Source organism: Anabrus simplex, chromosome 1, assembly GCF_040414725.1.
Source record: "Anabrus simplex isolate iqAnaSimp1 chromosome 1, ASM4041472v1, whole genome shotgun sequence".
Classification (NCBI taxonomy): Eukaryota; Metazoa; Arthropoda; class Insecta; order Orthoptera; family Tettigoniidae; genus Anabrus; species Anabrus simplex.
The window spans coordinates 479895761-479920854 of NC_090265.1; the positions used below are offsets into that span (position 1 = coordinate 479895761).

The window sequence follows — 25094 nt, forward strand, 5'->3', positions numbered from 1 at the left end:
GATCAGTTTCAGAGCATTGATGAAAGCATGGTATGTTCCAAAGAATTTTTGGCAGAATACCCACCAAAAAGCAAGGAAGACCAAAGCCAAGTCATCTCCGATTGGGTAATAAAGAGATCTGTGATTATAAAAAATGTATTTGTAATACACAAAATGATCACATTTATTGTGAAGTGCAGTTGATTATAGGCCTGACAGGAACTAAGTCCCACTGTCAAAATTTTTTTAATGAACAATTATAATTTTCATGTTATATTCCCTTACAACATCCATTTCCCTCTACAGTACATGACCACAGTAATAGTTTTAATGGAAAGGTAAAATTCAGGCCATAAAGGGTTAATATAGGAATGTTAGTACAGTAGAGCACCATACAGGTATGTATTACAGGAATGAAGAACCACCGATTAGTTTTGACAGTATGGAAATCTGTTTGCTTCCCATATTTCTCACAAGTATTCACAAAATTTTTATGTATTCAATATTCACAGCAGAGGTAAAGGGAAGAAGGTATTCAAAATACTGCAAACATACTGGATTCAGAGGCATTACAAAATACTTTCCTAAACACTACATTAAAATGACTTCTCACATTTGTACATTTGTGCCTGATTTAGTAGTTCAAAACTGTGGTAATTTAGAAGTTTCTAAATTGTAACAGTACAAAGCAAAAGACAAGAAGTAATATGTGGCAAGGATGCATGCACACTTGCTCTTTTTTGCACTTCCTTTCAGCCAAATTTGCTTTACAATACAATCAACTGCATGAGTCCAGGGAACCGTTCACAATGTTGATTACCTTCATAGTTAAATTCAAGGAATTATTAAATGACATTCATTAATAAGGAATAATTTTTTTATTATAGAGGACTTTCTCTATAATTATAAGAATTTATAATAGTAATTCACACATATAAACCAGCTTACATTTTAACATTTAATATTTGAAACAAAGTACAAAACTCTATGCGATTAAATCTTCTTTACTATCATAATACTGTATTACATACAAGAAATGCACTTTAAAAGAAACCTACAGAAGAGTTCGCTACTTCCTTCAGACTTCCAGGAAGATGCATCTATCACGTTCACAAGGGTCGTAATATAACTACTACAAGTGTCATGAATCAAAACTAGCAATATCTGCTAATTTGGCAGGTCAGTCCTCCCTTGTATTCGAAGACTTGTGTACTCTGCATGGTATCCAAAACCACAAGGACTTCACACAAATGTTACACACAATCTTATACTGCTTATTATAATGATATAAGTTATTTATTTCATATACTCTCGAACATTTTGCTTGCCACTTCCAATGAGAAAGGTTGGAGGAGAAAAGTTTCCCCTTGTTCACCATGAACCATTCACACTCTCTCAAATACTTCCACTAACTAATGTAATTTTACCTAGCATTAAACATTTGCCTTGTGATCTGCATAATAACATAAAGAAGAAATACATACGAGCAAGATAACTAAGAGTAACTCACAAGGTCATCAATGGAATTCGGTAGAAAAACGTCCATACAAAACACTTTCATTGAAGATAGCACTTCAACTAATTAGTTTTGCAAAAAATCTTCTGTTATGCACAGAAGTGACTTAAAATATATCCCTTTTTAGTGTCAGTCTTTCAGGAAAATATCACATACTATAGACTACATTAAAAAAGACCAAGTTATGTTCCCTTTTATCAAAATACTGTGCATCGTTGTTGGCGTGGTTCTACCGACCTTTCTCTTGGACTCGCAATTAAGTTAAAATTATTCGCTACATATTACATATCACAGTACAAAGTGTATTTGAGTAGTTATGAACCACAATATGGGTTCCACTTATATTAATAATTTATACAATATTTGAACTCTTTAGACGACTATTATTTACACGACCCTTGAGGGTGGACAGATCTTGAGGGGGTTAAGGAATATAGAAGACTGACGAAAACAACCTTCCGATGAACATACACAAAAATAACGTATACAGACTACAAGCATTGCCAATAATACATAGGTACACTATTGCAAAAAAATATCTGTATTTGTCCTTTTTAACTCCTAACAATGCTTCTATTCAGTTACGATAAATTAAAAAGTCTTGGCACTGGCAAGAACGCAGAGCACTGCTTCTCTAGAATGCTCCTAATTTCAATCATGAAGGAGAACCACAATTCGATCCCTCACGCAACCTAGCAACGTATAAATAAATAAATGCCTTACGTAAATATTGGCTCTTAAATATATACATTGTACACAACACCTGTGTTCTTTACCAGTCGCCCACAAGGCCTGCTTAGTTATTACATTAAAATAAAAACATTTGCCCCCAACCCACCCCCCTTCTGAATGTTTCGTGCATCTCAACAGCATACAGAAATATTATGGAACTACTAACAGTTATAAGTGACAAATCAAATATGGAATGTGGCCTTCGTAATTTTTCAGAATTTCTCCTGAATAGCAAAATACTGAAAAGTGCATTTTTCCCACACACCAATTATATTAAGATTGAAATATTGAGATAACTGGAATATTATTAACTACATCACAAAATAAAACCAGTATGTTGAAGTTATACATTCCAAAAAGCGATATATTAATTAAACAAAGCAGTATACGACCGTTGAGGCCGCATCATCCTAAAGGAGGCTACAGGCTGGGGGCTTATTGTTGAACGGCTGTGGGTTGACCATATCCATATGCATACGGCACCGGCTGATGGTGGTACTGACTGAATGGATTTGCTGCCATGTTTTGATAACCACAGGGATTTGCCTGCGGAGGTGGTCGAGTTGTCTGGAAGAACTTATTTCCTAGAATGCTCTGCATATTAGCATCTGTGTTAGCAGCAGACATCATGAAAGGTGGAGGAACAGAATACATTCCCTGCGTTGTTGCCATTGCAGCAGCAGCTGCAGCTGCTGCAGCAGCATTAGCCTGACCACCATTATTGTAATTCTGACTACGATTATTAAACCTTTGTCCTTGGTAGGTGTAAGAACCCTGATTCTGTCCTCTATATGCACCCTGACTGGTGTATGATCTTGGACCTACATTCTGCTGATAACCATTTTGCTGGCTATAACCATTTTGCTGGCTATAACCATTCTGCTGTGCATATCCAGTCTGCTGTGCATATCCAGTCTGCTCCGAGAATCCATTTTGCTGAGAATAACCATTCTGCTGATACATATTGCTCCCACGATAGCCTCCCTCAGATCCATTATTTCTCACAGGATTACTGCTGTTACCATTTGAATATCTTGGTGCTGGACGATATTCTTGTTTTGCACTGTTTGGTACAGATTGCCAAGTGTTATTACTTGGACTACCAGGCTTGCTATTTGTTAGATTAGCATTATTATTCTTCTCTTTGTTGCGATTGTTCCAACGATTACGTCCTGAAAAGGAAATTATACAAACCTGATTAAATACAGAAATTAAGTACAACTAAGGTTAATGAAGAGTGCTACAGAAATATGCAAAACATTTTAATGACATATTTGGTAACAGAAACATTGACTTTCTCTTCCACTACATCTGGCATTTAAGATGTTAGGATAATATGGCAAGGATATAAATGAACAAAGCACTTTATCTTCAGAGTAATACTGAATTTTTAATTTTGTTTTGTTTGCATTTTGGTATCCATGTTTGCTTAGAACCTGTTGTAACTTAATTTAAGAATATTCTGAGAAGCAGAAGTGTACCATCATTCAGGGAATACAATTGATCTGTAATATACTTACAGCCTTACTAATAAATGGTGTATACTTCTATACCAGGTTTATAGACCGTCTACATGCAATTTGTTACTAATAAACCGCATATAAGCATCCTGTGTATACATGTCATAGTTATTCACTGAATTGCTTACACAGACCAGGATGCTTGTTTAAGCGTTGTATAGCAGCGAGTGCCAGAAAATAAATGAAGTTTATTATAGATGTATTTACTGTCTGCAGTAATATAATCGTGGTGAAATATCCAACTTATCCACTATGCACACACTGAAAGAATGGAAAATGATATCCACAAAGTTTCTAACATAGAAGAAAGTACATTTAGAGGCAGGATGACCCATTTCCCCTATATGACGAAAGTTTTAAAATTAAATATTGATATATGAAGGATTATGCTCAAATTGTCATTAAGACAGAAATGACTTAATCCTAGAGATAGCTCTGTATCTTGCAAACTTCAAGTTGTCACAGTACTATGGACATGAGCTAGGAAGGTCAGTAATTATGATCAGTGACATAATTACCCTATGGAATGTTTCATCTTAATTTGAGGATCCATTTTGCACTTTTCTGCCTTTGGTCTTTGAACTAAGAACCCCCAAGCATGAGCACGCACTCACAAACTACACAAACACAATCTCCTTTTCCTCAAGAATTGAACATTTATCACTGATTTTTATTTAATCAATATTATACTACTGACAAAATGAACACTGCACTGCATACGGCTGTCTGGAGATTTAAAATAATGCGCACTGTTTGCGAGATTCCTACTGGCAAATCAGCCAGCCCAGTCTCGCATGAAATTTAAACAAACGAGACGTTCTTCCTGTCATAAAGTAAACTAAGTGAGATAAGGACTCGAGGTTTCTTTTAAAAATAACTTCCATATATGAAGACCATTTGCCTCGCTTTGACCCCTCCATGTAAAGTTAATACTAAAGATGTTGGCCCAGCTACTGACTTTTTTGTGCTTGCATATACGAATTTCTGAATATGACTAATGAAAGAAACATACCAATTTTTTTACCATTCAAATTTAAAATTGAACATATCTACGTTGAGCTGAAATGTTTCTTTACTAGCAATGAAAAAATTAATAACATAACGAAAATAAAATGGGAGTTATGACACGGTAAGTTCCATGCAATGAAGATTTTTTTATTGACGTAAATTTCCATTATATTAACATTTTCACTGCTAACGGCATTAGATGCGGCTTGGAATTCTGTACATAACTCTATATTCACATATTTCAACTGATAACATTCAGATTTATATACAGATAACCAGCAAAAGCATGAAGGCTGTGAACATGAAGAAATTTTTTTGCAAGTTGCCTTACGTCGCACTGACACAGATAGGTCTTATGGCGACGATGGGACAGGAAAGGGCTAGGAGTGGGAAGGAAGCATCCGTGGCCTTAAGGTACAGCCCCAGCATTTGCCTGGTGTGAAAATGGGAAACCACGGAAAACCATCTTTAGGGCTGCCGACAGTGGGGTTCGAACCCACTATCTCCCGAATACTGGATAAAGTCAGTGAACTCCAAGTAGAGATTCCTAGGCTCGGAACGAGTGTATATGCGCAGTGTAGCAATACATTACATACACCACGTTTATTAATAAGAAAAATATGGAACGCTTATACATGGTTTATTTAATGTATGACTGTACAAGTGTTAAGGATTTCTTATTAGTAAGACAGCTAATATATCAAGCACTATATTTTACTTAAAAAAAAAAAAACAGGAATGAGTTGTAGCAGAAGAATGTCTTGTGAGGGCCAATGGTGAGACTTGTGTTGCCTTAAACTGAAGATTTAAATGAAACTGAAAGCTGTTAAAATTCTAAACCAATTTTCAAAGAAAGACAACTTCCTCGTACACCTGTTCATAGAATGGGGATGAAATACATACAACAGTAGTTTAGTAGCAGTAGTGCAAAATCCATGCAATTGCTGAATATACAATTACATTCTATAGAGTGTTTTCAGGATCTATAATTTCCTAACAGGAATTTTTTGCAACATTTTGTAACAGATAATCAGCACAATCCCAAATGATGCATAGGTACTCTTTACGATTAGTTATCAGGAGAAATTGCAGTAACAGTTCGTTAATTTTGTTTACAATATTTAATCTGAAAAGTAGTCATGAAAGTCTTTTTCATACATGTGATATCTTACTAAATGAGGACATCAGGGGGGGGGGGGGGGAGAAGGGGATAATTTTATTTATTATCTCTGAAGTATTTTTCTTTATCTCCTTCTTCTGAGCTTTTTTTTATAGAAAACTGACAACCCACATTTTGTAAGTTCCGAGATATAAAGGACTGAATTTCACAAAATATTTACTTCAAAACATCCTGAAGGAAAAAAATGCATACAGAACCAGTATTATAGGTAATTGAGTATATTAAACACTGGATGTGCTTATCAGTCTGAGAGTTATAATTTTTACATGCAATACTGATTGAAGTAGTGAACTGACAATACAAGAAACATCTCAGTTTCTGAAGTTCTGGTTGAAGTGCTTTGTTTACTGCCCTAGGAAAGGAAGAAAATTGCTGAATGTAGACTATTATTATGTTTAATAAAATGAACTAACAGAATAAATAATAATGTTATTGCTTGTAAGTCCCACCAACTACTTTTACAGTTTTCGAACACGTCAAGGTGTCAGAATTTTGTCCCGCAGGTTTTTTTTGAATGTGCCAGTAAACCTCACAGGCACAATTCTGACCTATTTGAGCACCTTCAACTACCATTGGACTGAGCCGGGTTCAAACCCACCAACTTCAGCTCGGGAGGCCAGCGCTCTATCGCCTAAGCTACCCAGCCTGGCATGTTAACGAGATTACCGTACGTTTATTTTTGATTTCATATGAAGAAGTTAAGCAATTGTTTTAAAGAAAATGATAGGTAAACTAATTTTTATACGCTACATATGAACTACCTGTACATCAACAAGTGTAAAATGTTATAACCCACAGTCACAGAGGACGTGCAGAGCTGTTAGATCAATAAAATTTCAGTATACTAACAGTTAGCAGTATGTGTTAGTATTCTTGATTTTCAGATCCTAATACTTCATAAGAGCCCCCGTGGCTCAGACAGCAGCGCAACTGCCTCTCACCGCTGGATACCGTGGTTCAAATCCTGGTCTTTTCATGTGAGATTTGTGCTGGACAAAGCGAAGGCGGGACAGGTTTTTCTCTGGGCACTCCGGTTTTCTGTCATCTTTCATTCCAGCAACACTCCATCATCATTTCATAGCATCTATCAGTCATTAATAAATCACTCTGGGAGTGGCAACCCCATCGCACGAATAGCCTATATACGATTCATTCATTACATCCCTGATCCGTCAAAGACTGGAAAAAGTTGCAGGTTTTCATTTTCAATGCTTTTGTAAAAGGTATTTTACATCACAGCATGTAAATACAGTAGAGTCTCGTTAATCCAAACTAATTGGGACCAGAGTCTGTTGGGGTTACGAAATTTTCTGATTAACCGGCAAATATTTTCTAATAATAATGTTTTAGTTTTTACGTCCCACTAACTATTTTTACAGTTTCCGGAGACACCTAGGTGCCGGGATTTTCTCCTGCAGGAGTTCTTTTACGTGCCAGTAAATCTACTTACACGAGACTGACGTATTTGAGCACCTTCAAATACAACCGGACTGAACCAGGATTGAACCTGCCAAGCTGGGGTCAGAAGGCCAGCGCCTTGATTGTCTGAGGAAAATAGTTTTTACAACACAGTACAGTACATACTGTAATTTAATATGTCCATTCTTTAGCAGTTACATTAATAAAATACTGTATAAAATTACTGTGGGATAGTTAAGAACCCGCAGAGGAGAAAACGACAATGAAAATGACATTAGTGAGTGGTTGGAAGCCGACTGTCATCAATTACAAACAGACTAAGAAATTGTAGCTATGGTGGAGAAAATCTGGAATTGATGAGGAACAGACTGACGACGAAGAAGACCACAATGAACAACTAGTGTCACATTCAAATGCCACGGCCGCCTTAAAACTTGCCGCACTCTACGTTGAGTAACACTCCGCTGCTACGCCCACTGATGTGATGTTCATGAGACGCTTGTTTAACACTGCGTCTTTGAGTAGGTTTCAATCACTACGGCAAAAGAAACTAACAGACTTTGTAAAGATAAACGACCAGTGATTGATGGTTTATGATGTGTAATTATATTTACATTAAGTTATTCTACTAAAATATGACTAATAAAATGCAAGTAAATCTTCATTCTATAATATGTTCTTTCATTTCAATAAGGAGAATTTTTTTTAAAAATTGAATATTTCTGTTTGGATTAACGGGACTCTAGTGCAGTTATAACCAACATTCAAAACCACAAGGTAAACACAGCTGCTAGCCATCTGGAAAACTTATCTGTTCACTATTTTCTGATGAACTTCCACAGTCTTCCAGGATTTCAGTGTAATCAGGATCCTTTAAACTATCATCTGTCAATAACATCCCAATCTTCATTTTCTTTACCATAAATGAGACTTTCATCAGAAGAAAGCAAATCTTTAAGAAAATTATCTGCAATCTTTGAAATGTGGGTTGTGATTGTTTATGCAGAAACATGTGGCTTGTTATGAAAATAAAGCACTTTTACCCGTTCTTCACACGGGAATTTGCAGTGAGTGACGTTTCCTTCAGGAATGTATGTGAAGTAACATAGCTCTAGTCACAAGCTCAACATGACATTTTAAAATGATATTTTCCTATGAAAGCGATGGTAGTAATGTGAAATATGAAGCTGAACGAAGTTGAGGGAGACTGAGCACTATTTCTGAATTTATTGTATGGTACAGTTCCGGGTCTGAAGCTATGAAATTCTCCGCAATACTCAGGTCGCATACTGTATTTCTGACCACTGGCGTGGCACTTGGGATACAAATGATACCTCCCTTAATATCTGCCCTATTAAAAAGAGTAAAATGGCTCTAGCTTTTCCCATTACCCACCTTGAAGTGACATGCACTACATGTCCCATGGGATTGACTAAAAATACAATTTTTCCATAACCATCCACGTTATTATCAGTCATATGATAAAGATATACATCTTATAAAGGAACAGAAACAACACGTTCTTAAATGTTTGTTATATACAGTCTTTTGATAAACCAAATGTTAACAAAAATATTTGAGAATCTTATAAATATCAATTCCATGTGATTACAATGACATCATATGCAGCTGATAACCATGAGCGAGAAGATTCGAAATACATAGTTTGACTGAAATAAATCCAGCAGTTTTCCACTTCTAGGAATATACAAACGGATACACACCAAAGGAAAAAGCTCAGTTCAGTTACATTAGGCGAGGTTAATTTTCAAGCCGAGTAAAATATTATGCATCCTCTGATTTTCTCCTGTTATGGATCCTTCATGTAACTGTAGATCTGCAAGGGTGTCCATCACTGGCTACAGAGTATGAAACCCATACAAAATAGTAATTTTCTCAGTCATTTGAAAAGTAAGCGAAATTACGTACAATTATTTTCTCTTGCCTCCTATACTGAAAAATATGAACCACTTGCAACAACTAAAATGCACGTACAATAGAATGCTCTATCAACACTCGGCAGTCCAAATAACATTGGTGGGCTCATTGTTGAGTCAATCGATTTTTTTCGCAGCCCCGACTATTGTCTTGTCTGGTAACAGCAGAAAACAAACTGTTCTCTAGCCCTAGCATTCGATTCTCCATTCCAGTGGTTTATGGGGTCAAAATGTAAGTTTGTCTGGTAACTGATCAACACAATTTGATGCATTTTATTAACCCCTCAGCGCCGACATCTATACGTGGTATAGACCCTCTTTTCTTCCGTAGCTGCCGACCTCTATACGTAGTATAGACCCATACATGGTTTCACATTTACAGGTATAGCGCGAAGAGTTTTGGAGTTATTGATATGCAAATTGTTTTGCTTCCAAGAAGACATTTTCGGGTTTATCAGTGTTGTAAATAAGAATTGAAAATCGTTATAATGTAGTTGTTTTTACGAGGTTAAGCATCTGTCAGGTAAGTCTGAGCACCATTCTCTGCTTTTTATAAAAATTCAGTTTGCTTCATTCTCTCCCACAGAATAAAATAAAGAAATGATGATCTGAGAAGTTTGTCTTTTCGCGTGATATTCTTTGCTCCATTTGTACATTGAGAGTGCGGTTTATTTATTATATTGTCTTTATTTCTCGGCTTGCAATATTTTCGTAACTCTCCACGAGCGCTCTGTGTGGGCATGAGTTAGTGCTGCTTTCTGCCTTACGATACGAGAACCAGTTTTTCATGGTATATATCTCGCTTGAAAGACGATGCCTCGACCTTTCATCTGAAATATGTATCGAGTTGATTTGTTTCGTCATAAATGTTATTCCCCTAATTCAGTTTCGTCCTGCTGCTTTCGGTCTCGCTGCAGCTTCATCAGTCCGTGTGATGCGCCGCGCTCAGCCGTTGTTTGACTGACAGTAACGTGCTTGAAATATTGTATAATTCAGATGAAAGTTTAGTCGGAAGTAGTAGTGACAGTATGAGCAGCACTGATATTGAAATTGAAATATATGCTGTGACAGTGGTAAATTATGACAATGACGATAAGGAGGAAACAGTACTTGTAAATTTCGTGCAGGTGACTATAGATAATTATACAGGTCAAAGGGAAGTTTTCAGCAGTGAATTATGATACCTAAATTCTCTAATAATATTCTCACAGGTCACAGAGATAAATATTGAGCAATTACCTTATCGGGTTCAGCTGGTGAAAGGTTTGTTTACAAAATACGCTCGCTCGAGCGGGGAAAGAAATATTCAAGGCCGGCGCGCATCAGATAATACAGTTCCAAGGTTGCAGGAAAGACATTTTATCAGGAAATTAGCACCAAAGAGTGAGAAATCCAAACCTCAGAGACGTATCGTGTGTTCAAAACATGACGAAAAGAAGACATCAGTGTACTGCTGCCAGGAGAGTGACGTGGGTCTCTGTCTCGAAGAGTGCTACGAACACTATAACACGGAACTAAATTACTAACGAAATGTGAAACATTTATGTAATTATCTGCATGTACTTAGTTCTGTCATAAGGAATTCCAAATTTCGTGAATATCGGGCTACTCTTATACTTGTAGTAACACTTTAAGTGAATCAATGTATTTCCGTAGCGCGTACTTGAAATCTCATCCAGCCGCGGGGTAGGAAGCTCTTTAAATGGCTGCGACGCTGAAGGGTTAAAATAGGTTTTTCAGGAAATAGTTTTGTGATAAAAGTTGTCATCTTCCAGGGTAACTTCGGCCATGCCAAGAACGTACAGGAAAACATTACGCGGCCACGGATATTGTAATTACAATCCTGTTTACTTCAAGAATGCTTTAGAAGAGATTAATAAAGGCACAATAACAATAAACGGGGAAGTTTTTTCTCCGACAGGGAGGGGAAAGTGTTTCCATTTTCAATGATAAATAGACGGATGTCAGTTGATATGGACGATACACATTTAAGAACTTTATTGACGGCCCAGATACTTTCTAATTTAGAAAACAGTGTATTATGAGGACAATCTACAAGATTGCTTCTTTTCCGACCTCCTTTTCCCTCCATACGATTGGGCTTGATGATTTCCGTACCTTTTGTTTATTATCTTTTGTACCATTACAAATATTTGTGCAATGCAACATGTAATTTGTAATATCATACAAGGCTTGTATGCTTAGGCTGAATAAAATAGTTTCTTCTTTGGGGAAAAAGTGAATTTGATCACTATACATCTGTTTCACCATAAATCGTTTTAATTTGTTTGCGATTGTTGATACTGGGCGTTTTTCAGGTTTTTAAAAACATTCACGGTGGCCGAAATAACACTACATTGAAGAAAACTTTGTTTCCTGAATTATTTTTATGGCGGCCGAAGTTACCCCAAAACATGGGGTAAATCCGGCCACTCTTTCGATAATCATTATTCATTACTGAATAACAATTAGAATTATGTTCATATTTAAAAATGAAGAACAAACATGGCAGAATTTATATTATATTTTTCAGAAAATTAGGGTGAATATTTCACATTTCATTTTTAAAAATATACAAAAAAGTGGCCGAAGTTATCCCATTTTACGGTCCATAAAAATGTACATGGAGGGGCGTTTCACATATAGCTTACAGATTATACATATAATCAATAGTGTAAGAGAAAACAAAAAACAACCACCTTCTGTTATTCCTCTATACCCCCAGTCTATTGAATAATTTTTAAATTGTATGCATATCAAAATCTGCTCCTGGATGAGTAGACTAAATATGAAGTTTGATCGAGATCTAGTTAGCCGTTTACCCGTGATTGTGGAAAAGACAGACACAAAAGCTAAAAACTACTGATACAATCTTGGGTTGACCCAAAATGGACAAATGTATCTAAATATCAAGAAATAAATGACATCCTTTCAATTCTATTTGTAAGGTTTACCAAGAAAAAAGAAAGTAAAAGAATAATCTTAAGATGACTAAAAATTGAGATTATGTTGCCCATCTAATTAAGCCTGATAGGAGAAAAGAAAATGTACATTAATATTTCATTGATAATCATACATACTCATGGCTGAATAGTTTGTGCCGATATACAGCCGCCTAAATACTCTATAATATAACCATCATTTAGCCGAGATGACAGTCGCAACGCAAAAATATTCACACGAAGAATTATGTATGATGCTAGGACTGCTAATTTAAACTAAACCTAACGCACAAAAATCATCAAAGGACACTTCTTCAATAAACTGACTAAATTCTACATATAAAATACAAAGAGCACCAAGAATCACCACTCAATCTCAGTTAATGATGTGTTCAACAGCGGAACTATTTTCATAATAAACTATAAACATGGCCCAAATTCTATGAAAAAATAAAGGTGAGGTAGCTTACTTCAGCAAACCTGTGTTAACTAAAGAGGAATTCCAGAACTAATTCAAGCTATCAGTGGGTGCTGATATATCGTTACCTTGACAGTTAAGAGGGTTAAGGGAGTCAACTGTTTCTACACAGATGTCGTAAAAATTGGTTGGATGGAGACTGGAATCAGACAAGTGTACTTCAATTTAACTGCTTGTAATAGAAAAGCCATGATGCACCAAAAGTATCGAGCTACTAGAATGAATATGATGGATACTCTGATGGCACGAGTGAAGAAATAAAAGTGGAAAGTTGAAAGTGACAAAATGGAGATGAAAACACTGTTTGGAGTAAAATGGATGGTGGACTGAATGAATGGCTATGTGCAGGAAAAAGACAATATTAAGACTTGCATAATAATGGATTAAGTTACGTAATGGAAAGGACAAACATATAGAAAGATAGGAACGCAGACAGAAACACAACAGGATAAGCACAATGACAGACCCGTGTAAGGAGAAATAGATAAGAGGAAACTTCAATTAGATTTGACTCCCCACATCAATTCCAGTTCTTCTACATATATTTCTTCTCAGCCCGTGACGAGCTTGTTTCTACTCAGCTTTACCAGGTTTCATCACTTGCTCATAGATCTTGTCTTGATGTGGGTAAAGGAGAAAAGCAAGGTTAAAAAAAGTGTTATTCGCTTTACTTTCTACTTCCTAATCCTATGGTTTTCGAAGACACAGAGGTGCTGGAATTTAGTCCCGCAGGAGATCTACGTGCCAGTAAATCTGGCAACATGATGCATGCAAATCTGATCACCTTCAAATACCACCAGACTGAGCCAGGACCTGCCAAGTTGTGGTCAGAAGGCCAGTACCTCAATAGTCTTAAACATTCAGCCAGTCAAAAGAAAATAACGTCACACGGTTGTGCCCGTTCGCATCTCGTAGACAGTTTGCAAAATGGCGGCGTAGGAAGGTATGGCCCATGCGATCTATGAGATACTATGAATTTCTAGATAGTGCGATGTCATAGAAGGCCACACGTCTCGGAATGAACCAATTTGGAAGGCACTATGGGACAGTAGAGAGTCAAGGTGATTGTTTTTTTTTTAATATAGCAGTGAAGGGACTGCTAAACTTCACTTAAAAATTTGCATCGCAAGAAGGATGACGCATCTGCCAAACGAGCGTCATATCGGAAGAATATGTAAGAATTGAGAAGAAAATATCGAAGAACAAGGATTGTCGTTCAAAAACTGACTGAATAATTCACCAGCGGACGATATAAGAAGAGCCGAGAAATAAAAAAAATAAGTAAAATACGGTGATCTAGATCTAGCAGGATCCCGTGAGCAATCGTCTTACGTTTGGTAAAGAAGGACCAACTGTAACAGAGGAGAAATAATTTCAAACGGGAAGAAGACTATCCTAGCTCAATTCAAGAAGGAGGAGAGTAAATTTCGAGTTCTACAGAAAAAGCTGATATATAAATTCTTATATACGGAGAACTTAATGCCGACCAAAGAAAAATTTACACCCCAAAGAACAAGGAAAAGAATATCAACTGAAGAGATATCATCGTAAAAATGGAAAATATAATGACAGATTCCTTCTCCAAAATGAATATCTTTGCTGCCTACAGAACTGAAATGATGTGCGCCTGCTAAAAATGCAAGATGGACCGAACTGGGGAAAGGTACATCCCAACCAGATGACCAGCACATGACGAGGAAGGCGATGTCCAACCTAATGTCCAGACCATGATGAGGGAGAATCTCAACCCACTAGAAGGCGGTTCTGAACGGGAGGACGGAGGATGACTAGACCCGGATTCCAACCACGGGTCTAACCACATCCGAGCACTGGAGCGACCACTGGACCAGATATAACATCAAACAAGCTAAGTCTTTAAATTTTTTTTTAGTTGCATAGTTTTTTTGATCTGCATGCGCAATCTAAGTTCGGCATGTGCTGATTAGTTGGTAATATTAACTGTTTAATTAAGAATGCAAGTGAATTATACAAGTGAAGTGTGAGATATTTAAGGCTATAATATGGCAGTGTAGAATATATTTTTATTACATTATATACGCGCTACCGCACTTGGTCAGAGTAAGTAGAATGTGGCATGAGTGAATGAATGAAGTGTTTGTATTAAGAGCTGATAGCAATGAGTTAACAGATATTGTGGAACTTCGATACATCTCGTATTAATTTGCACAATGTTTACGTTACGTTTGGCACGCGCGTCAGATATGAATGTATTTGAGTTACGTACTCTTTGCTCAGTAACACGAGGGCACTGAACTCTGTTTTGGGTTTGAATATACATGGTTATTGAAATGCATTTAATAGAAAAGCAATTCTGAGATACTTAGCATAGCATTATAAGAGTAATCGGTGATATGTTTGTGGTAGAGATTATGCAAATGAAGTGATAGTTGTGTATTGAAATGAAGTTGCAATGTGGTTATTCAACGGAATGTATTTATGAATATTGAAACGTGGATGTTTATTTATGTGCTTCGGTGTGGATAAAAATGCTATTTGCTGAGGAAACGCTATGTTACATTTATATGAGGTGAGATTTCGTGTCACATGAAAAGAGTACGTGAAAGAGAGCACATCGCGTGGATGACCTAATTGAGGCAAGATTGATATGTACTATAATAGAATTGAGATTCGTGACAGAATCATATGACAGCTGTAGATGCTGTATGTTAAATACGAGAGTACGTCGATATATTACTTAACTATGTTCATGGCCAGGAGTCGAAAAATACCGGGCGCCCAGTCGCCATGGCGCCTGAAAATTTTACCTGGCGCCTGAATTTTCAAATTCGGTTTTGAAAATTTATTTTTTGAAATCCGGAGTTCCCTTACATGTACTTTCCCATTGCTTTACAAAGTAACAAGTCGTGTGGTGTTTCACGGTTTTTTTTCTGTAGCTCATATTCTAATACGGTATGTGCAACAAACACTTTCTGTGCTTTTGGCAAAGTCTTGAATTCTGTAATTGCTCTTCGTACCTTGGAACTGGACGTTTCAGTTCTGCACGGTCATATCTAGTAGCCATGGGAGATATTGTTGTAACCCGTCAAACAAGTATCCTTTCATGTGGACGTATCGTAACACATCGAGTTCTATTACAGATGATCAGCTATCGGTAGCCGAGTACAACGATCAGACCAGAGTTGTGGAGAAATGAGAGACCTACTACGTTAAATCATTCCACAAACACTACATTACCGCCATCCTTCCCGTGACTAGCCGTTCCTCAACTATTGCCGCCAAAGCAGTGCTGATAAATTACCGTGGAATTCATTCTTTGTATTTAGAACATACGGAATGACGTGTATCAATTCTTTTATTTTCACCGAACAATATACTTTTAATTTAATTACAGCATTTTGGTATTGAACAGTTTGCACTTTATAAATACTGTTGTTTTTATTCCTGTGCGTTTATGGAAAATTGGCAACGTAGCATCAGACATCGAAGCCCGCGAACTCGGAAGCCATTCAACGCTGGTGTATTTTACGTTTCTGGGCTATACTTGAGAAAAGCGGCAAAATGAAATGAACAAAACCGCACAAATTGACTGATGCAAGTAACAAACAGTGTACTCTTTCAGATTTTTTTCGTAAGTAGGGCCCGTAAATGTAACACAAAGTGATACAGAAGGGAGTGAATGTGAGAAAACATTTGATGGAAGTGCCGACTGTAGAGTTCAGGACGACAATGACCAGCATGGAATTTATGGTATTTAAGACAATGATAGGTCAAACATCAAAAATACGTCGAAATTTCAATTTTCAGGCAAACGGAAATTTCAGCACTTTCAGCAAAGTGTGTAAAGAAAATGAATTTTAATATGTCACAGCATATGAATGCGTTGCTCATGGCATCTTATCATATTGCAAAAAATATGAGACCCTACACTGATTTTGAAAGTTTGGTTACATTGTTAAGCAAGCTGAATGTTAGTGGTTCAGAGAAGTATGAGAATGATACACAATGCAGAGAATCGTAGCTTGAATGACTACCGTGGCTGTGCTATGAAAAAGGAATTGGAAAGTGTAAATTATGCAGTAACTTTCGTAGTATTGCCGATAAACATTTTAAAGGTGTATCCCAGGGTGCGAAATCGCTGGGGGGGGGGGGGGGGAGGGGGGAGAGATCCCCCCACCAACGATTTTATCTCAAAGGTCCCCCCCCACTAAAATTGCCCGGGGGGGATTCTTTCATTATAAAATTATGAGGAAAATGTAGAATACATATAATTTTGGACTGAAATTAATGATTTTTACGGCACATATTTTTATGAAAACATAAGCAATAATTCAAGTGACTGCCAGACCTTCAGCAATAAAACAACGCAGCAGTGGCAATCCGGACCTGCAACATATTATTCATATTTCACTCTGACAAGTCCATCTGAAACTCGGAAAAAATATAAATTACTTGAAGCTCTCCTCCTTTGTCATTTCTCTAAGTAGCTCGAGCTTACACCACTCTTGTACTTCTTGGAAAGGGTGTGTTTCCGCTAAGTAGTCAATAGAACTATTCACTTAAGCAGTGTACAAACCGACAATTTTTTTCAGTCAAAACAGCCCTGATAGAAGAACATTCCACTTATAAAGCAATAAATCAGGACAAATCGCACGTCGTCTCTCAAAACTTCTCAGTTGATTGGAATGATGTTCTAATGTTTATCATTCTCGTTATAACAAAATTCAAACAAAAAGATCTACAATTTACATTTGTCTGGGGAGGGAGGGGTAATTAAATTACAGGAGAAATTTAACCCCCCACCCCGCAAAATACTGCCTGAAAAAACACTAGCAGTTAAACCCTATGTCCCTTCCCGCCCCCCCATTTATTTCTGATTTCGCACCCTGGTGTATCCGGATTTTCAGGACCATTTAAACTGGAAACGTTTAAAACATACGAAAAATCCTATCCTCACTCGAAGTGTCAGGAGGCTGAAAAAATTGCGCAACAGCCCCAAAGGCCTTGGCCTACCAAGCGCCCGCTGCTCAGCCCGGAGGCCTGCAGATTATGAGATGTCGTGCGGTCAGCACAACGAATCCTCTCGGCCGTTATCCTTGGCTTTCTTGACCGGGGCCGCCATCTCACCGTCAGATAGCTCCTCAATTGTAATCATGTAGGCTGAGTGGACCTCGAACCAGCCCTCAGATCCAGGTCAAAATCCGTAACCTGGCCGGGAATTGAACCCGGGGCCTCTGGGTAAGAGGCAGGCATGCTACCACTACATTGCAGGGCCGGCAGAATATTGAATGTTTCATGAAAAATCACGAATGTGCACTTTCAGCGAGGTGCGTCAAGAAAATTAATGCTAATATGTTACAGCATATGAATGCATTGTTCATGGCATCTTATCATATTGAAAAAAAAAAAAAATGACCCTACACTGATTTTGAAGGTTGGTTTGCATTGTTAAGCAAGTTGAATGTTACTGGTGGGAAATCAATCAGGCACATGTAGTGTAATTTTAAAAGACGCTGACCTTGAAAGTGACGGGTGATTATTTGGGTTAGTATCTCTTAAAATATACATTTTCATTCTTATATGAACTGAGACTATACTACTTAAGGCTACATTTCAAAAATAATACGTAGCTTGATCGTAGTCTAACCTGTGGTGTTCATAATGTATATTTGCGAAAAATGTGCTGGCTCCTGATAAAAAGGGGCTGGCTACTGAATTATTTCTATTTTTTTCTACCCCTGTTCATGGCCAAATGTAATCATGATATTCTGATGCGGTAACACATTTCCAAACATGAATGCGTATTTTCATTCTGACTGACCATATGAACTCGGTAGCTTGCAAGGATGAGAAATACTATGTAATATGAGAAAGGGAAAGCACATTGAGCCAGAAATAGATGTGTGTGTGGATCGGAAACTGCGTACATAGTTAGATAATTTGTTTCTTTTGACACAGAGATTATTTGAATTGACGTTTCTTGAAAAATATAATGAATAGGTAAATGGTAGGCTAGGAGCCAGATGTCACAGGCACTAGGGAAGTATTGCCTTAGCCCCAAAGCTGTTATTGAAGCGTATTTAAGAAGAAGGACCAAACAATATGAGTTCAAATTTATGAATGCAGAGTTATGAGATCAGATTTATGAGTTAAAAGTTAAGCTAGGGTTTATTTTCAGAGACATATATCCAAAGATATGCTCAAATTTATATTTACATTCTGACTTTAATCTATTTAGTTATTTTTGCGCTTCATTCTGGTAAACTAAACGTTTTATTAAGACGTAATTGATTTGAATGTGACGAGAATAAGTAATATAATTAACATGACAGTATTTACGTCAACCTAATGAAGTATTTCAATGGAGGATTGTGATTGCTCAGTGATCAATTGCGAATAGTAAGATTCATTTTGATCTCATTTCAGAATGTGAATGTTAACATGAACATGAATCTCAACATGAATATGAGTATGAATATGTGTAAATAGCTTAACGTTGCAATTACTTTTCTTTTATTTGAGCCAGCGCTGACTATGAACTATTATTCAGGTATAATAACATAAAAATACTACCCAAATTCACACTACTTTTTCGTAAGTCGATATTTTATTTAAATAAATATTATATTATTTTTCTAGAACGAATGTGTTATGAATTCTTTCTCTTACGCTTAGTTTATAAGTTAGTTATTAAGTTGAGTAATTTATTGATTGAATTGATACATGGTAAGAATTGAGGTTTTTGGTAGTCTGTACTTTCTTAGGTGAATTAATTCTTCGGTGATAAGTCTTCGGTGGACCGGTATTCTTCTGAACTCGCGTAAAACGCAACTTAATGTAAAATCTCAGATATTACTTGACTAATGGATACCCTGAGAAAAAATTGAGCCGCTGGGAAAATTTGCTGACCGTGCCACCACGGGGCACATGGTGAAAGACCAGGAACACCGGTCTGGTCTTTCCCAATCTGTATTTACCTCTGTCTTTTACTTCTTTATTGCCTCTTACCTCATCTTGTTTATCCAGCTTTCTCCTTACCCTATACATCCCACATCAAGATTGAAGATATGTCAAGGAGTCTCGAAGCCTGCTTTTCTGATGGAAGCTGGAAAGCTGAAAGAGCTTGTCAGGGGTCGAGATGATATGACTTTTAGAACTGACTGATGAGGAGAGAGCAGCCTATTTGAAATGTTAATTCTATTTCTCCCCACTTCCCACACTGATCTGTCACTGTGCTTACTTTAAATGGATGAATTTAGTTGAAAGCAGTATAAAGAATTTGGACAATAATATAATGGACAAGATGAGAGGAAACACCTGTACTGACTTAAGTATGGACTATCTGGACTATGGTTGACTATAAAGTAAATCGTATGAACACAAGGCTCTAAGGCAGGGCCTCTTACGGTGCATGCGCGTGGTGCATGCACTGTGCACGGTGCAAAAGACGACTTGGCTTGGTTGACCAGAGTGCAGATCCCCCACTCCTCGATTTGGAGCAATAGCGCTTACTCTCTCTTTCCTCACGCTTGTCTCCCTCTGCCCCACTTGCGCCGTAGCGCTCCAAATCCGGGCTGAGTTGATCCGAGTATAGACTAGTAAAGCCGAGCTTAGCCGAGTAGCCCAGAGACGAAGCGTTGATCCGAGCCATGCCGAGCGGCACCAATGCACAGTGCACGGAGCTCTTGTGCCTCGATCTGCACGCGTGAGATTTTGGGCGTTTGAGAGGCCCTGCTCTAAGGTATATGAAAAAAAACCAGTACAATGCTACCACGTATAAAATAAAATACACCAAGGACTATAAAATTATAGAAAGCAATTGCTACACATGCAGTAATAAAAGAGTTTTTCTTTCAATTAAACCTGATATATTGAGACAGGATCTCAGCATGTATAAACTTACCTCCAAATGTAGACTTAGCAAGGTTAGCCAGCTCTATCAGTTTTGGGTTGACCGACTGATTTGCTTCTTCAAGTACAGCTATGAGCTCTTTTGCTTGACGAGCATTGTTGGGAGTGAAAAAGGCATAAGCTGTGCCACTCAGATTGCAACGTCCAGTTCGTCCAATACGGTGAATGTAATCTTCTGATGTGTTTGGGTAGTCAAAATTTATAACATACTTCACATCCTCTATATCTGAAAGTGAAATAATTTTAAGTACAAGAAAAAAAAGCAGCCAACAGAAGATGAAGTGGCACATGAACATCTTGGAAGTCTCAAATTTCTAGAAAGCATTTTTTCTCAATACCAACCAGTATCAGGCCAAAGGAGTAAAATACTACTGTGCATAGTGATTAAATACATGTTTGAACCTCATTTGCTAGGATGAAAAGAAAAACAGAAAACATCACTCTAGTAGCATCACAGATATGGGTATATTAATGTGCAAAGTGAAAAGTCTCTTCACATCATTATATTTACTTTTTCTGCCACATCTCCCTTCTGTAAGATGCAATATCTAATGCCACTCGCCCCCACCCCCTTCTTTCCTTTCTTATCACTTCTTATAGGCTACTTGGCAAGGAAAAAAAAAAAAAAAACACCCAGAAAGATATAACAAGATCTACAGTATTTGCTTCTGTTTAATTACTGCAACTACCAGTTACAACAACAACAATAATACACAATTTACTATTCTCAGAGCACATCAGAGTTCAACAACTTGTTTTTAAAAATCTCATGCATTTCATCAAAACTGAATTTGAAAAATAATATTTTTAAATTCTTCACAAAAAAGTAAAACAGAAAATTAAAACTACACGGTTCAGAATTTGGTCATTTTCCGACACAATTTGTGTGATGTGTGAGCTTTAATTTGTGATGAAATTAGATCCAATCTTGGTTGGATACCTGAAACAGCAACCCGCACATTCCCTTCCAGCTGCTGCCGAGACCAATGCTTCATCTTGTTGGATGCCACTGCGGAAAATTTTCAAACAAGTTGAAGTGAAGGGTAATAACACGTCCATTGCTTTTCTTGCTAAAATGAGATTCATTCCATTCATGTATGCCCATTAAACAGAATGTGCGATTGCCCCATTAAATTAAGAATTAATGTTAGAATACCACCGTCAAGGAATGTTTCCCCCCCCCCCCCAACAAAAATGCGGGAAAAGTATATTTATAAAGGAACTGTGCTTTGTGAACCACGTGTGACGGGGGGCTAACGCGCATGCCTCATTTAGAAATTCCAGAACAATCCCCAAATTCTATTGACCATTAAACTGTATGGGACTGGAATCCATGTCTGCAAGAACAGCAGATTCAGTATACCAATTTCTCGCGGCATGGACGCTTCAAATACAGTGAAGTAGATGTGCGTGTGCGTCTGTTTGGAATGGTTTCATATTTCTGCACAAACAAAGCTATTGCCTTCCTCAGCGAGAAAGTGCTTGCTTTCAAAAGAAGACTAACTTTGGAAAACGCCGCAGATGGACAAAGGTAACCGAGATATTTCCTTGTCTGAATGAATTCTTGGAGGAAAACGAGTCTAATTTTGGTAAAATTTAAAAGATAAATCTCGCATACAAGACTCCCCCCACGTAATTCGTCAGAGAAGCAGCTTCGAAGCGAGTACAAGTCTTATTGAAGCTCTGATGACATCACACAAATTTGAATAGTTTCATCCGTACGACCTACGAAATGAAAACACGCTCTAAAGTCATGCGGTACATCTGTGTTTCGTAGTTAAGAAATGTCCGCCACCGTAGCGTAGGCCTGCTGCAGCTCTTGACGACGTCGCACAAATAGGTGAATAGCTTTGCGTCCGACCCGCGCATAGCAAGCATGCATCAGTCAAACTGTACGTCTGTTTTGTATGGTAGTTAATAATGTCCACCAGCGTAATAGCACAATTAGCTGCCGTTCTCGGGAGTCGGCGTTCAATTGCCGGTACCGTACTGCCAGAGATTTACGAATGGCAGGAAGGTTTATATGCGGTAAAAACTGTACATGTAACTCCCCTCCACTGGGGGTGTGTCTAAAAAAGAGCTGCACCACTTCGGGATGAGGAAACGAGTTTACTTTAGTTGAGAAGTATTCAAACTTGCTGGTGATGAAACTTTAAGCCACTTGGCAAAAATATTCACGTCTTGTCTACGCAATGCATTCATCCCTCCATCTTGGAACAGAGCAATGATAATTTTCCTGCACAAAAACGGGAACATACATGACATCAGAAACTATCGTCCTATTAGCTTGCTTTCTGTCCTTTACAAGGTTTTCACCAAGGTACTGACAAATAGAATCAGTTCAACGCTTGATTTTGCCCGGCCAATTGAACAAGCAGGTTTCCACCTAGGTTTTGGAACAATCGACCACATACTCACCCTTCATGAAGTTATCAGCAGAAGTAATGAATATCAAATGCCGCTCTGTCTAGCCTTTGTGGACTTTGAAAAGGCTTTTGACTCTGTGAGCCAAGCTGCTATTATGCAAGCCTTAGCCGAACACGGTGTCGATGCTGCCTACATAAGAGTACTCCAGCATATCTACGCAACCTCTTCAGCCTTCGTGAACGTCAAGGTGCCAACCATGGATTTTCCCATTCAAAGAGGTGTAAAGCAAGGCGACCCCATATCTCCCAACCTGTTCTCAGCAGTATTAGAAATGGCCATGTCAAAAATCAACTGGCAAAGTACAGGAATCAAAATCAATGGGAAAAGGCTGAATAATTTAAGGTTTGCAGACGACATTACACTTATGGCCAACGACATTGATGAACTACAAAGTCTAATACAAGATCTTGTCTCAGCCTGTCAAAAAGTGGGACTATCCATGAACCTTTCTAAAACCAAAGTAATGCTCAACAACTGGGCCCCAGCAGAAGAGCTGTATGTGGGAAACTCCACATTACAACAGGTCAATGAGTTTGTCTATCTTGGGCAGCTTGTAAACATGAAAGGGGACTTAAGACCGGAAATCTTCCGACGTATCAAACTAGGATGGCAAGCTTACGGAAGAAATTCTTCAATCTTCAAATCCAACATGCCAACCCACCTGAAGAAGATAGTCTTTGACCAGAGTGTTCTCCCTGTACTGACTTACGGTTGTGAAACCTGGAAATTGAGCGAGTTTGTCAAGCAAAAACTCAGAATAACCCAAAGAGCTATGGAACGGTTCATGCTAGGCTTCACAAAGAAAGACAGGAAGAGAGCAGATTACATCAGGTCAGTCACAAAGGTCAGTGACATTTTAGAAAGGGTGTTTACCCTAAAATGGCAGTGGGCAGGACATGTTGCTCAGAGAACTGATGGTAGGTGGACAAAGCTTCTGCTTGAGTGGAGTCTGAAAGATCATCTGAGACCTAGGGGAAGACCACCGAACAGATGGGATAAAGACATCCGTAAGATTACTGCGATCAATTGGCAGAACATCGCTGAAGACCATCCCAGATGGAGAGACCTCATGAAAACTTGCCTTGCTTCGGACTTAAAGAGGCCAAATCATAAAAACGATTGAATATGGCCGATAGTGATAGTGATAATGAAATGCATTGCAGCCCCACCTGTATATACCCATGAATACGGCAAACTTTCCTGTTATTTTTTATTCTTTCCATCGTGGAACTTTTGGCACTATCTGGGTGATAGCATACCTAACCTACACAATGCGGTCTCATCTCGTGTAGGCCTACAGCTGTTTACGTAAATCCTGATGTGACAAATGTAGAGAACAAGCATGAAATATACTTAAAAATAAGGGTCTGGCTTTCAAGTACAGCAGTTACTCGTATCATATGCTAGCAATGAACCATGTTATGCATAAAGGAACCAGGCGCCAATTTTGCTTAAATTGAGTTATTAGCGCCATCTTGTAGAAAAAACTTCAAGCTACATGTGCTGCAAATATGGTCTTTGGGCATGGAATAATTATTACAAAATCTAAGATTGAAAACAGTACTAAATTTGCATCGCACATTCGGGAAAACGCTCAATGGAACCAAGTACCAGTGAATCTTTACTGTGTAGTAAAATATGTGACTGGGTATTTTGCATAAAGGAACCAAGTGCCTTGAGCTAGATGTTTTGTTATGCTGTTTATGAGTAATTCTGCAATGTGCAATTGTTTTTAAAATTGGACTAAACTTAATGAGGAATGAAAATGGTAAAAACAAACAAGGAGACAATGCAAAATCAACAGTTTAGTATAAAGCATTATGTTTATTAGGATGTCCAATACGAATATTGAAGTTATAATAAGTTACCCTGCATTGTTTTCTAAGGTTTATTCAAGGAACTGTCAGCTTAACTGAGCCTGTAACGTGTTAGTGAAATGCCTCAAATTGGTGAGACAAGTTTAATGAGAATGGTACTCAGTCTAAAGAAAGGCCAGATTGGACAAGTCCTGATGAGAAAATATAAAACAACACAATTTACACCTGGAAACAACAGAAAATTCAAGG

General features: G+C 37.8%; 1 protein-coding gene across 7 annotated transcripts in view; it reads right to left on the minus strand.

The window, feature by feature from the left end:
• Window positions 1-842: 842 nt before the first annotated feature.
• The window catches only part of LOC136856974 (uncharacterized), a 247585-nt gene continuing 223333 nt past the window's right edge, over window positions 843-25094 (minus strand). For all 7 annotated transcript variants that reach the window (XM_067135292.2, XM_067135289.2, XM_067135288.2 and 4 more), the window contains 2 exons: window positions 20594-20827; window positions 843-3399 (listed from right to left, as the gene is read on the minus strand). In XM_067135292.2, the coding sequence (XP_066991393.1) occupies window positions 2663-3399; window positions 20594-20827 (971 nt within the window). In that variant the 3' untranslated portion in view covers window positions 843-2662. The remainder of the gene's footprint in view (window positions 3400-20593; window positions 20828-25094) is intronic.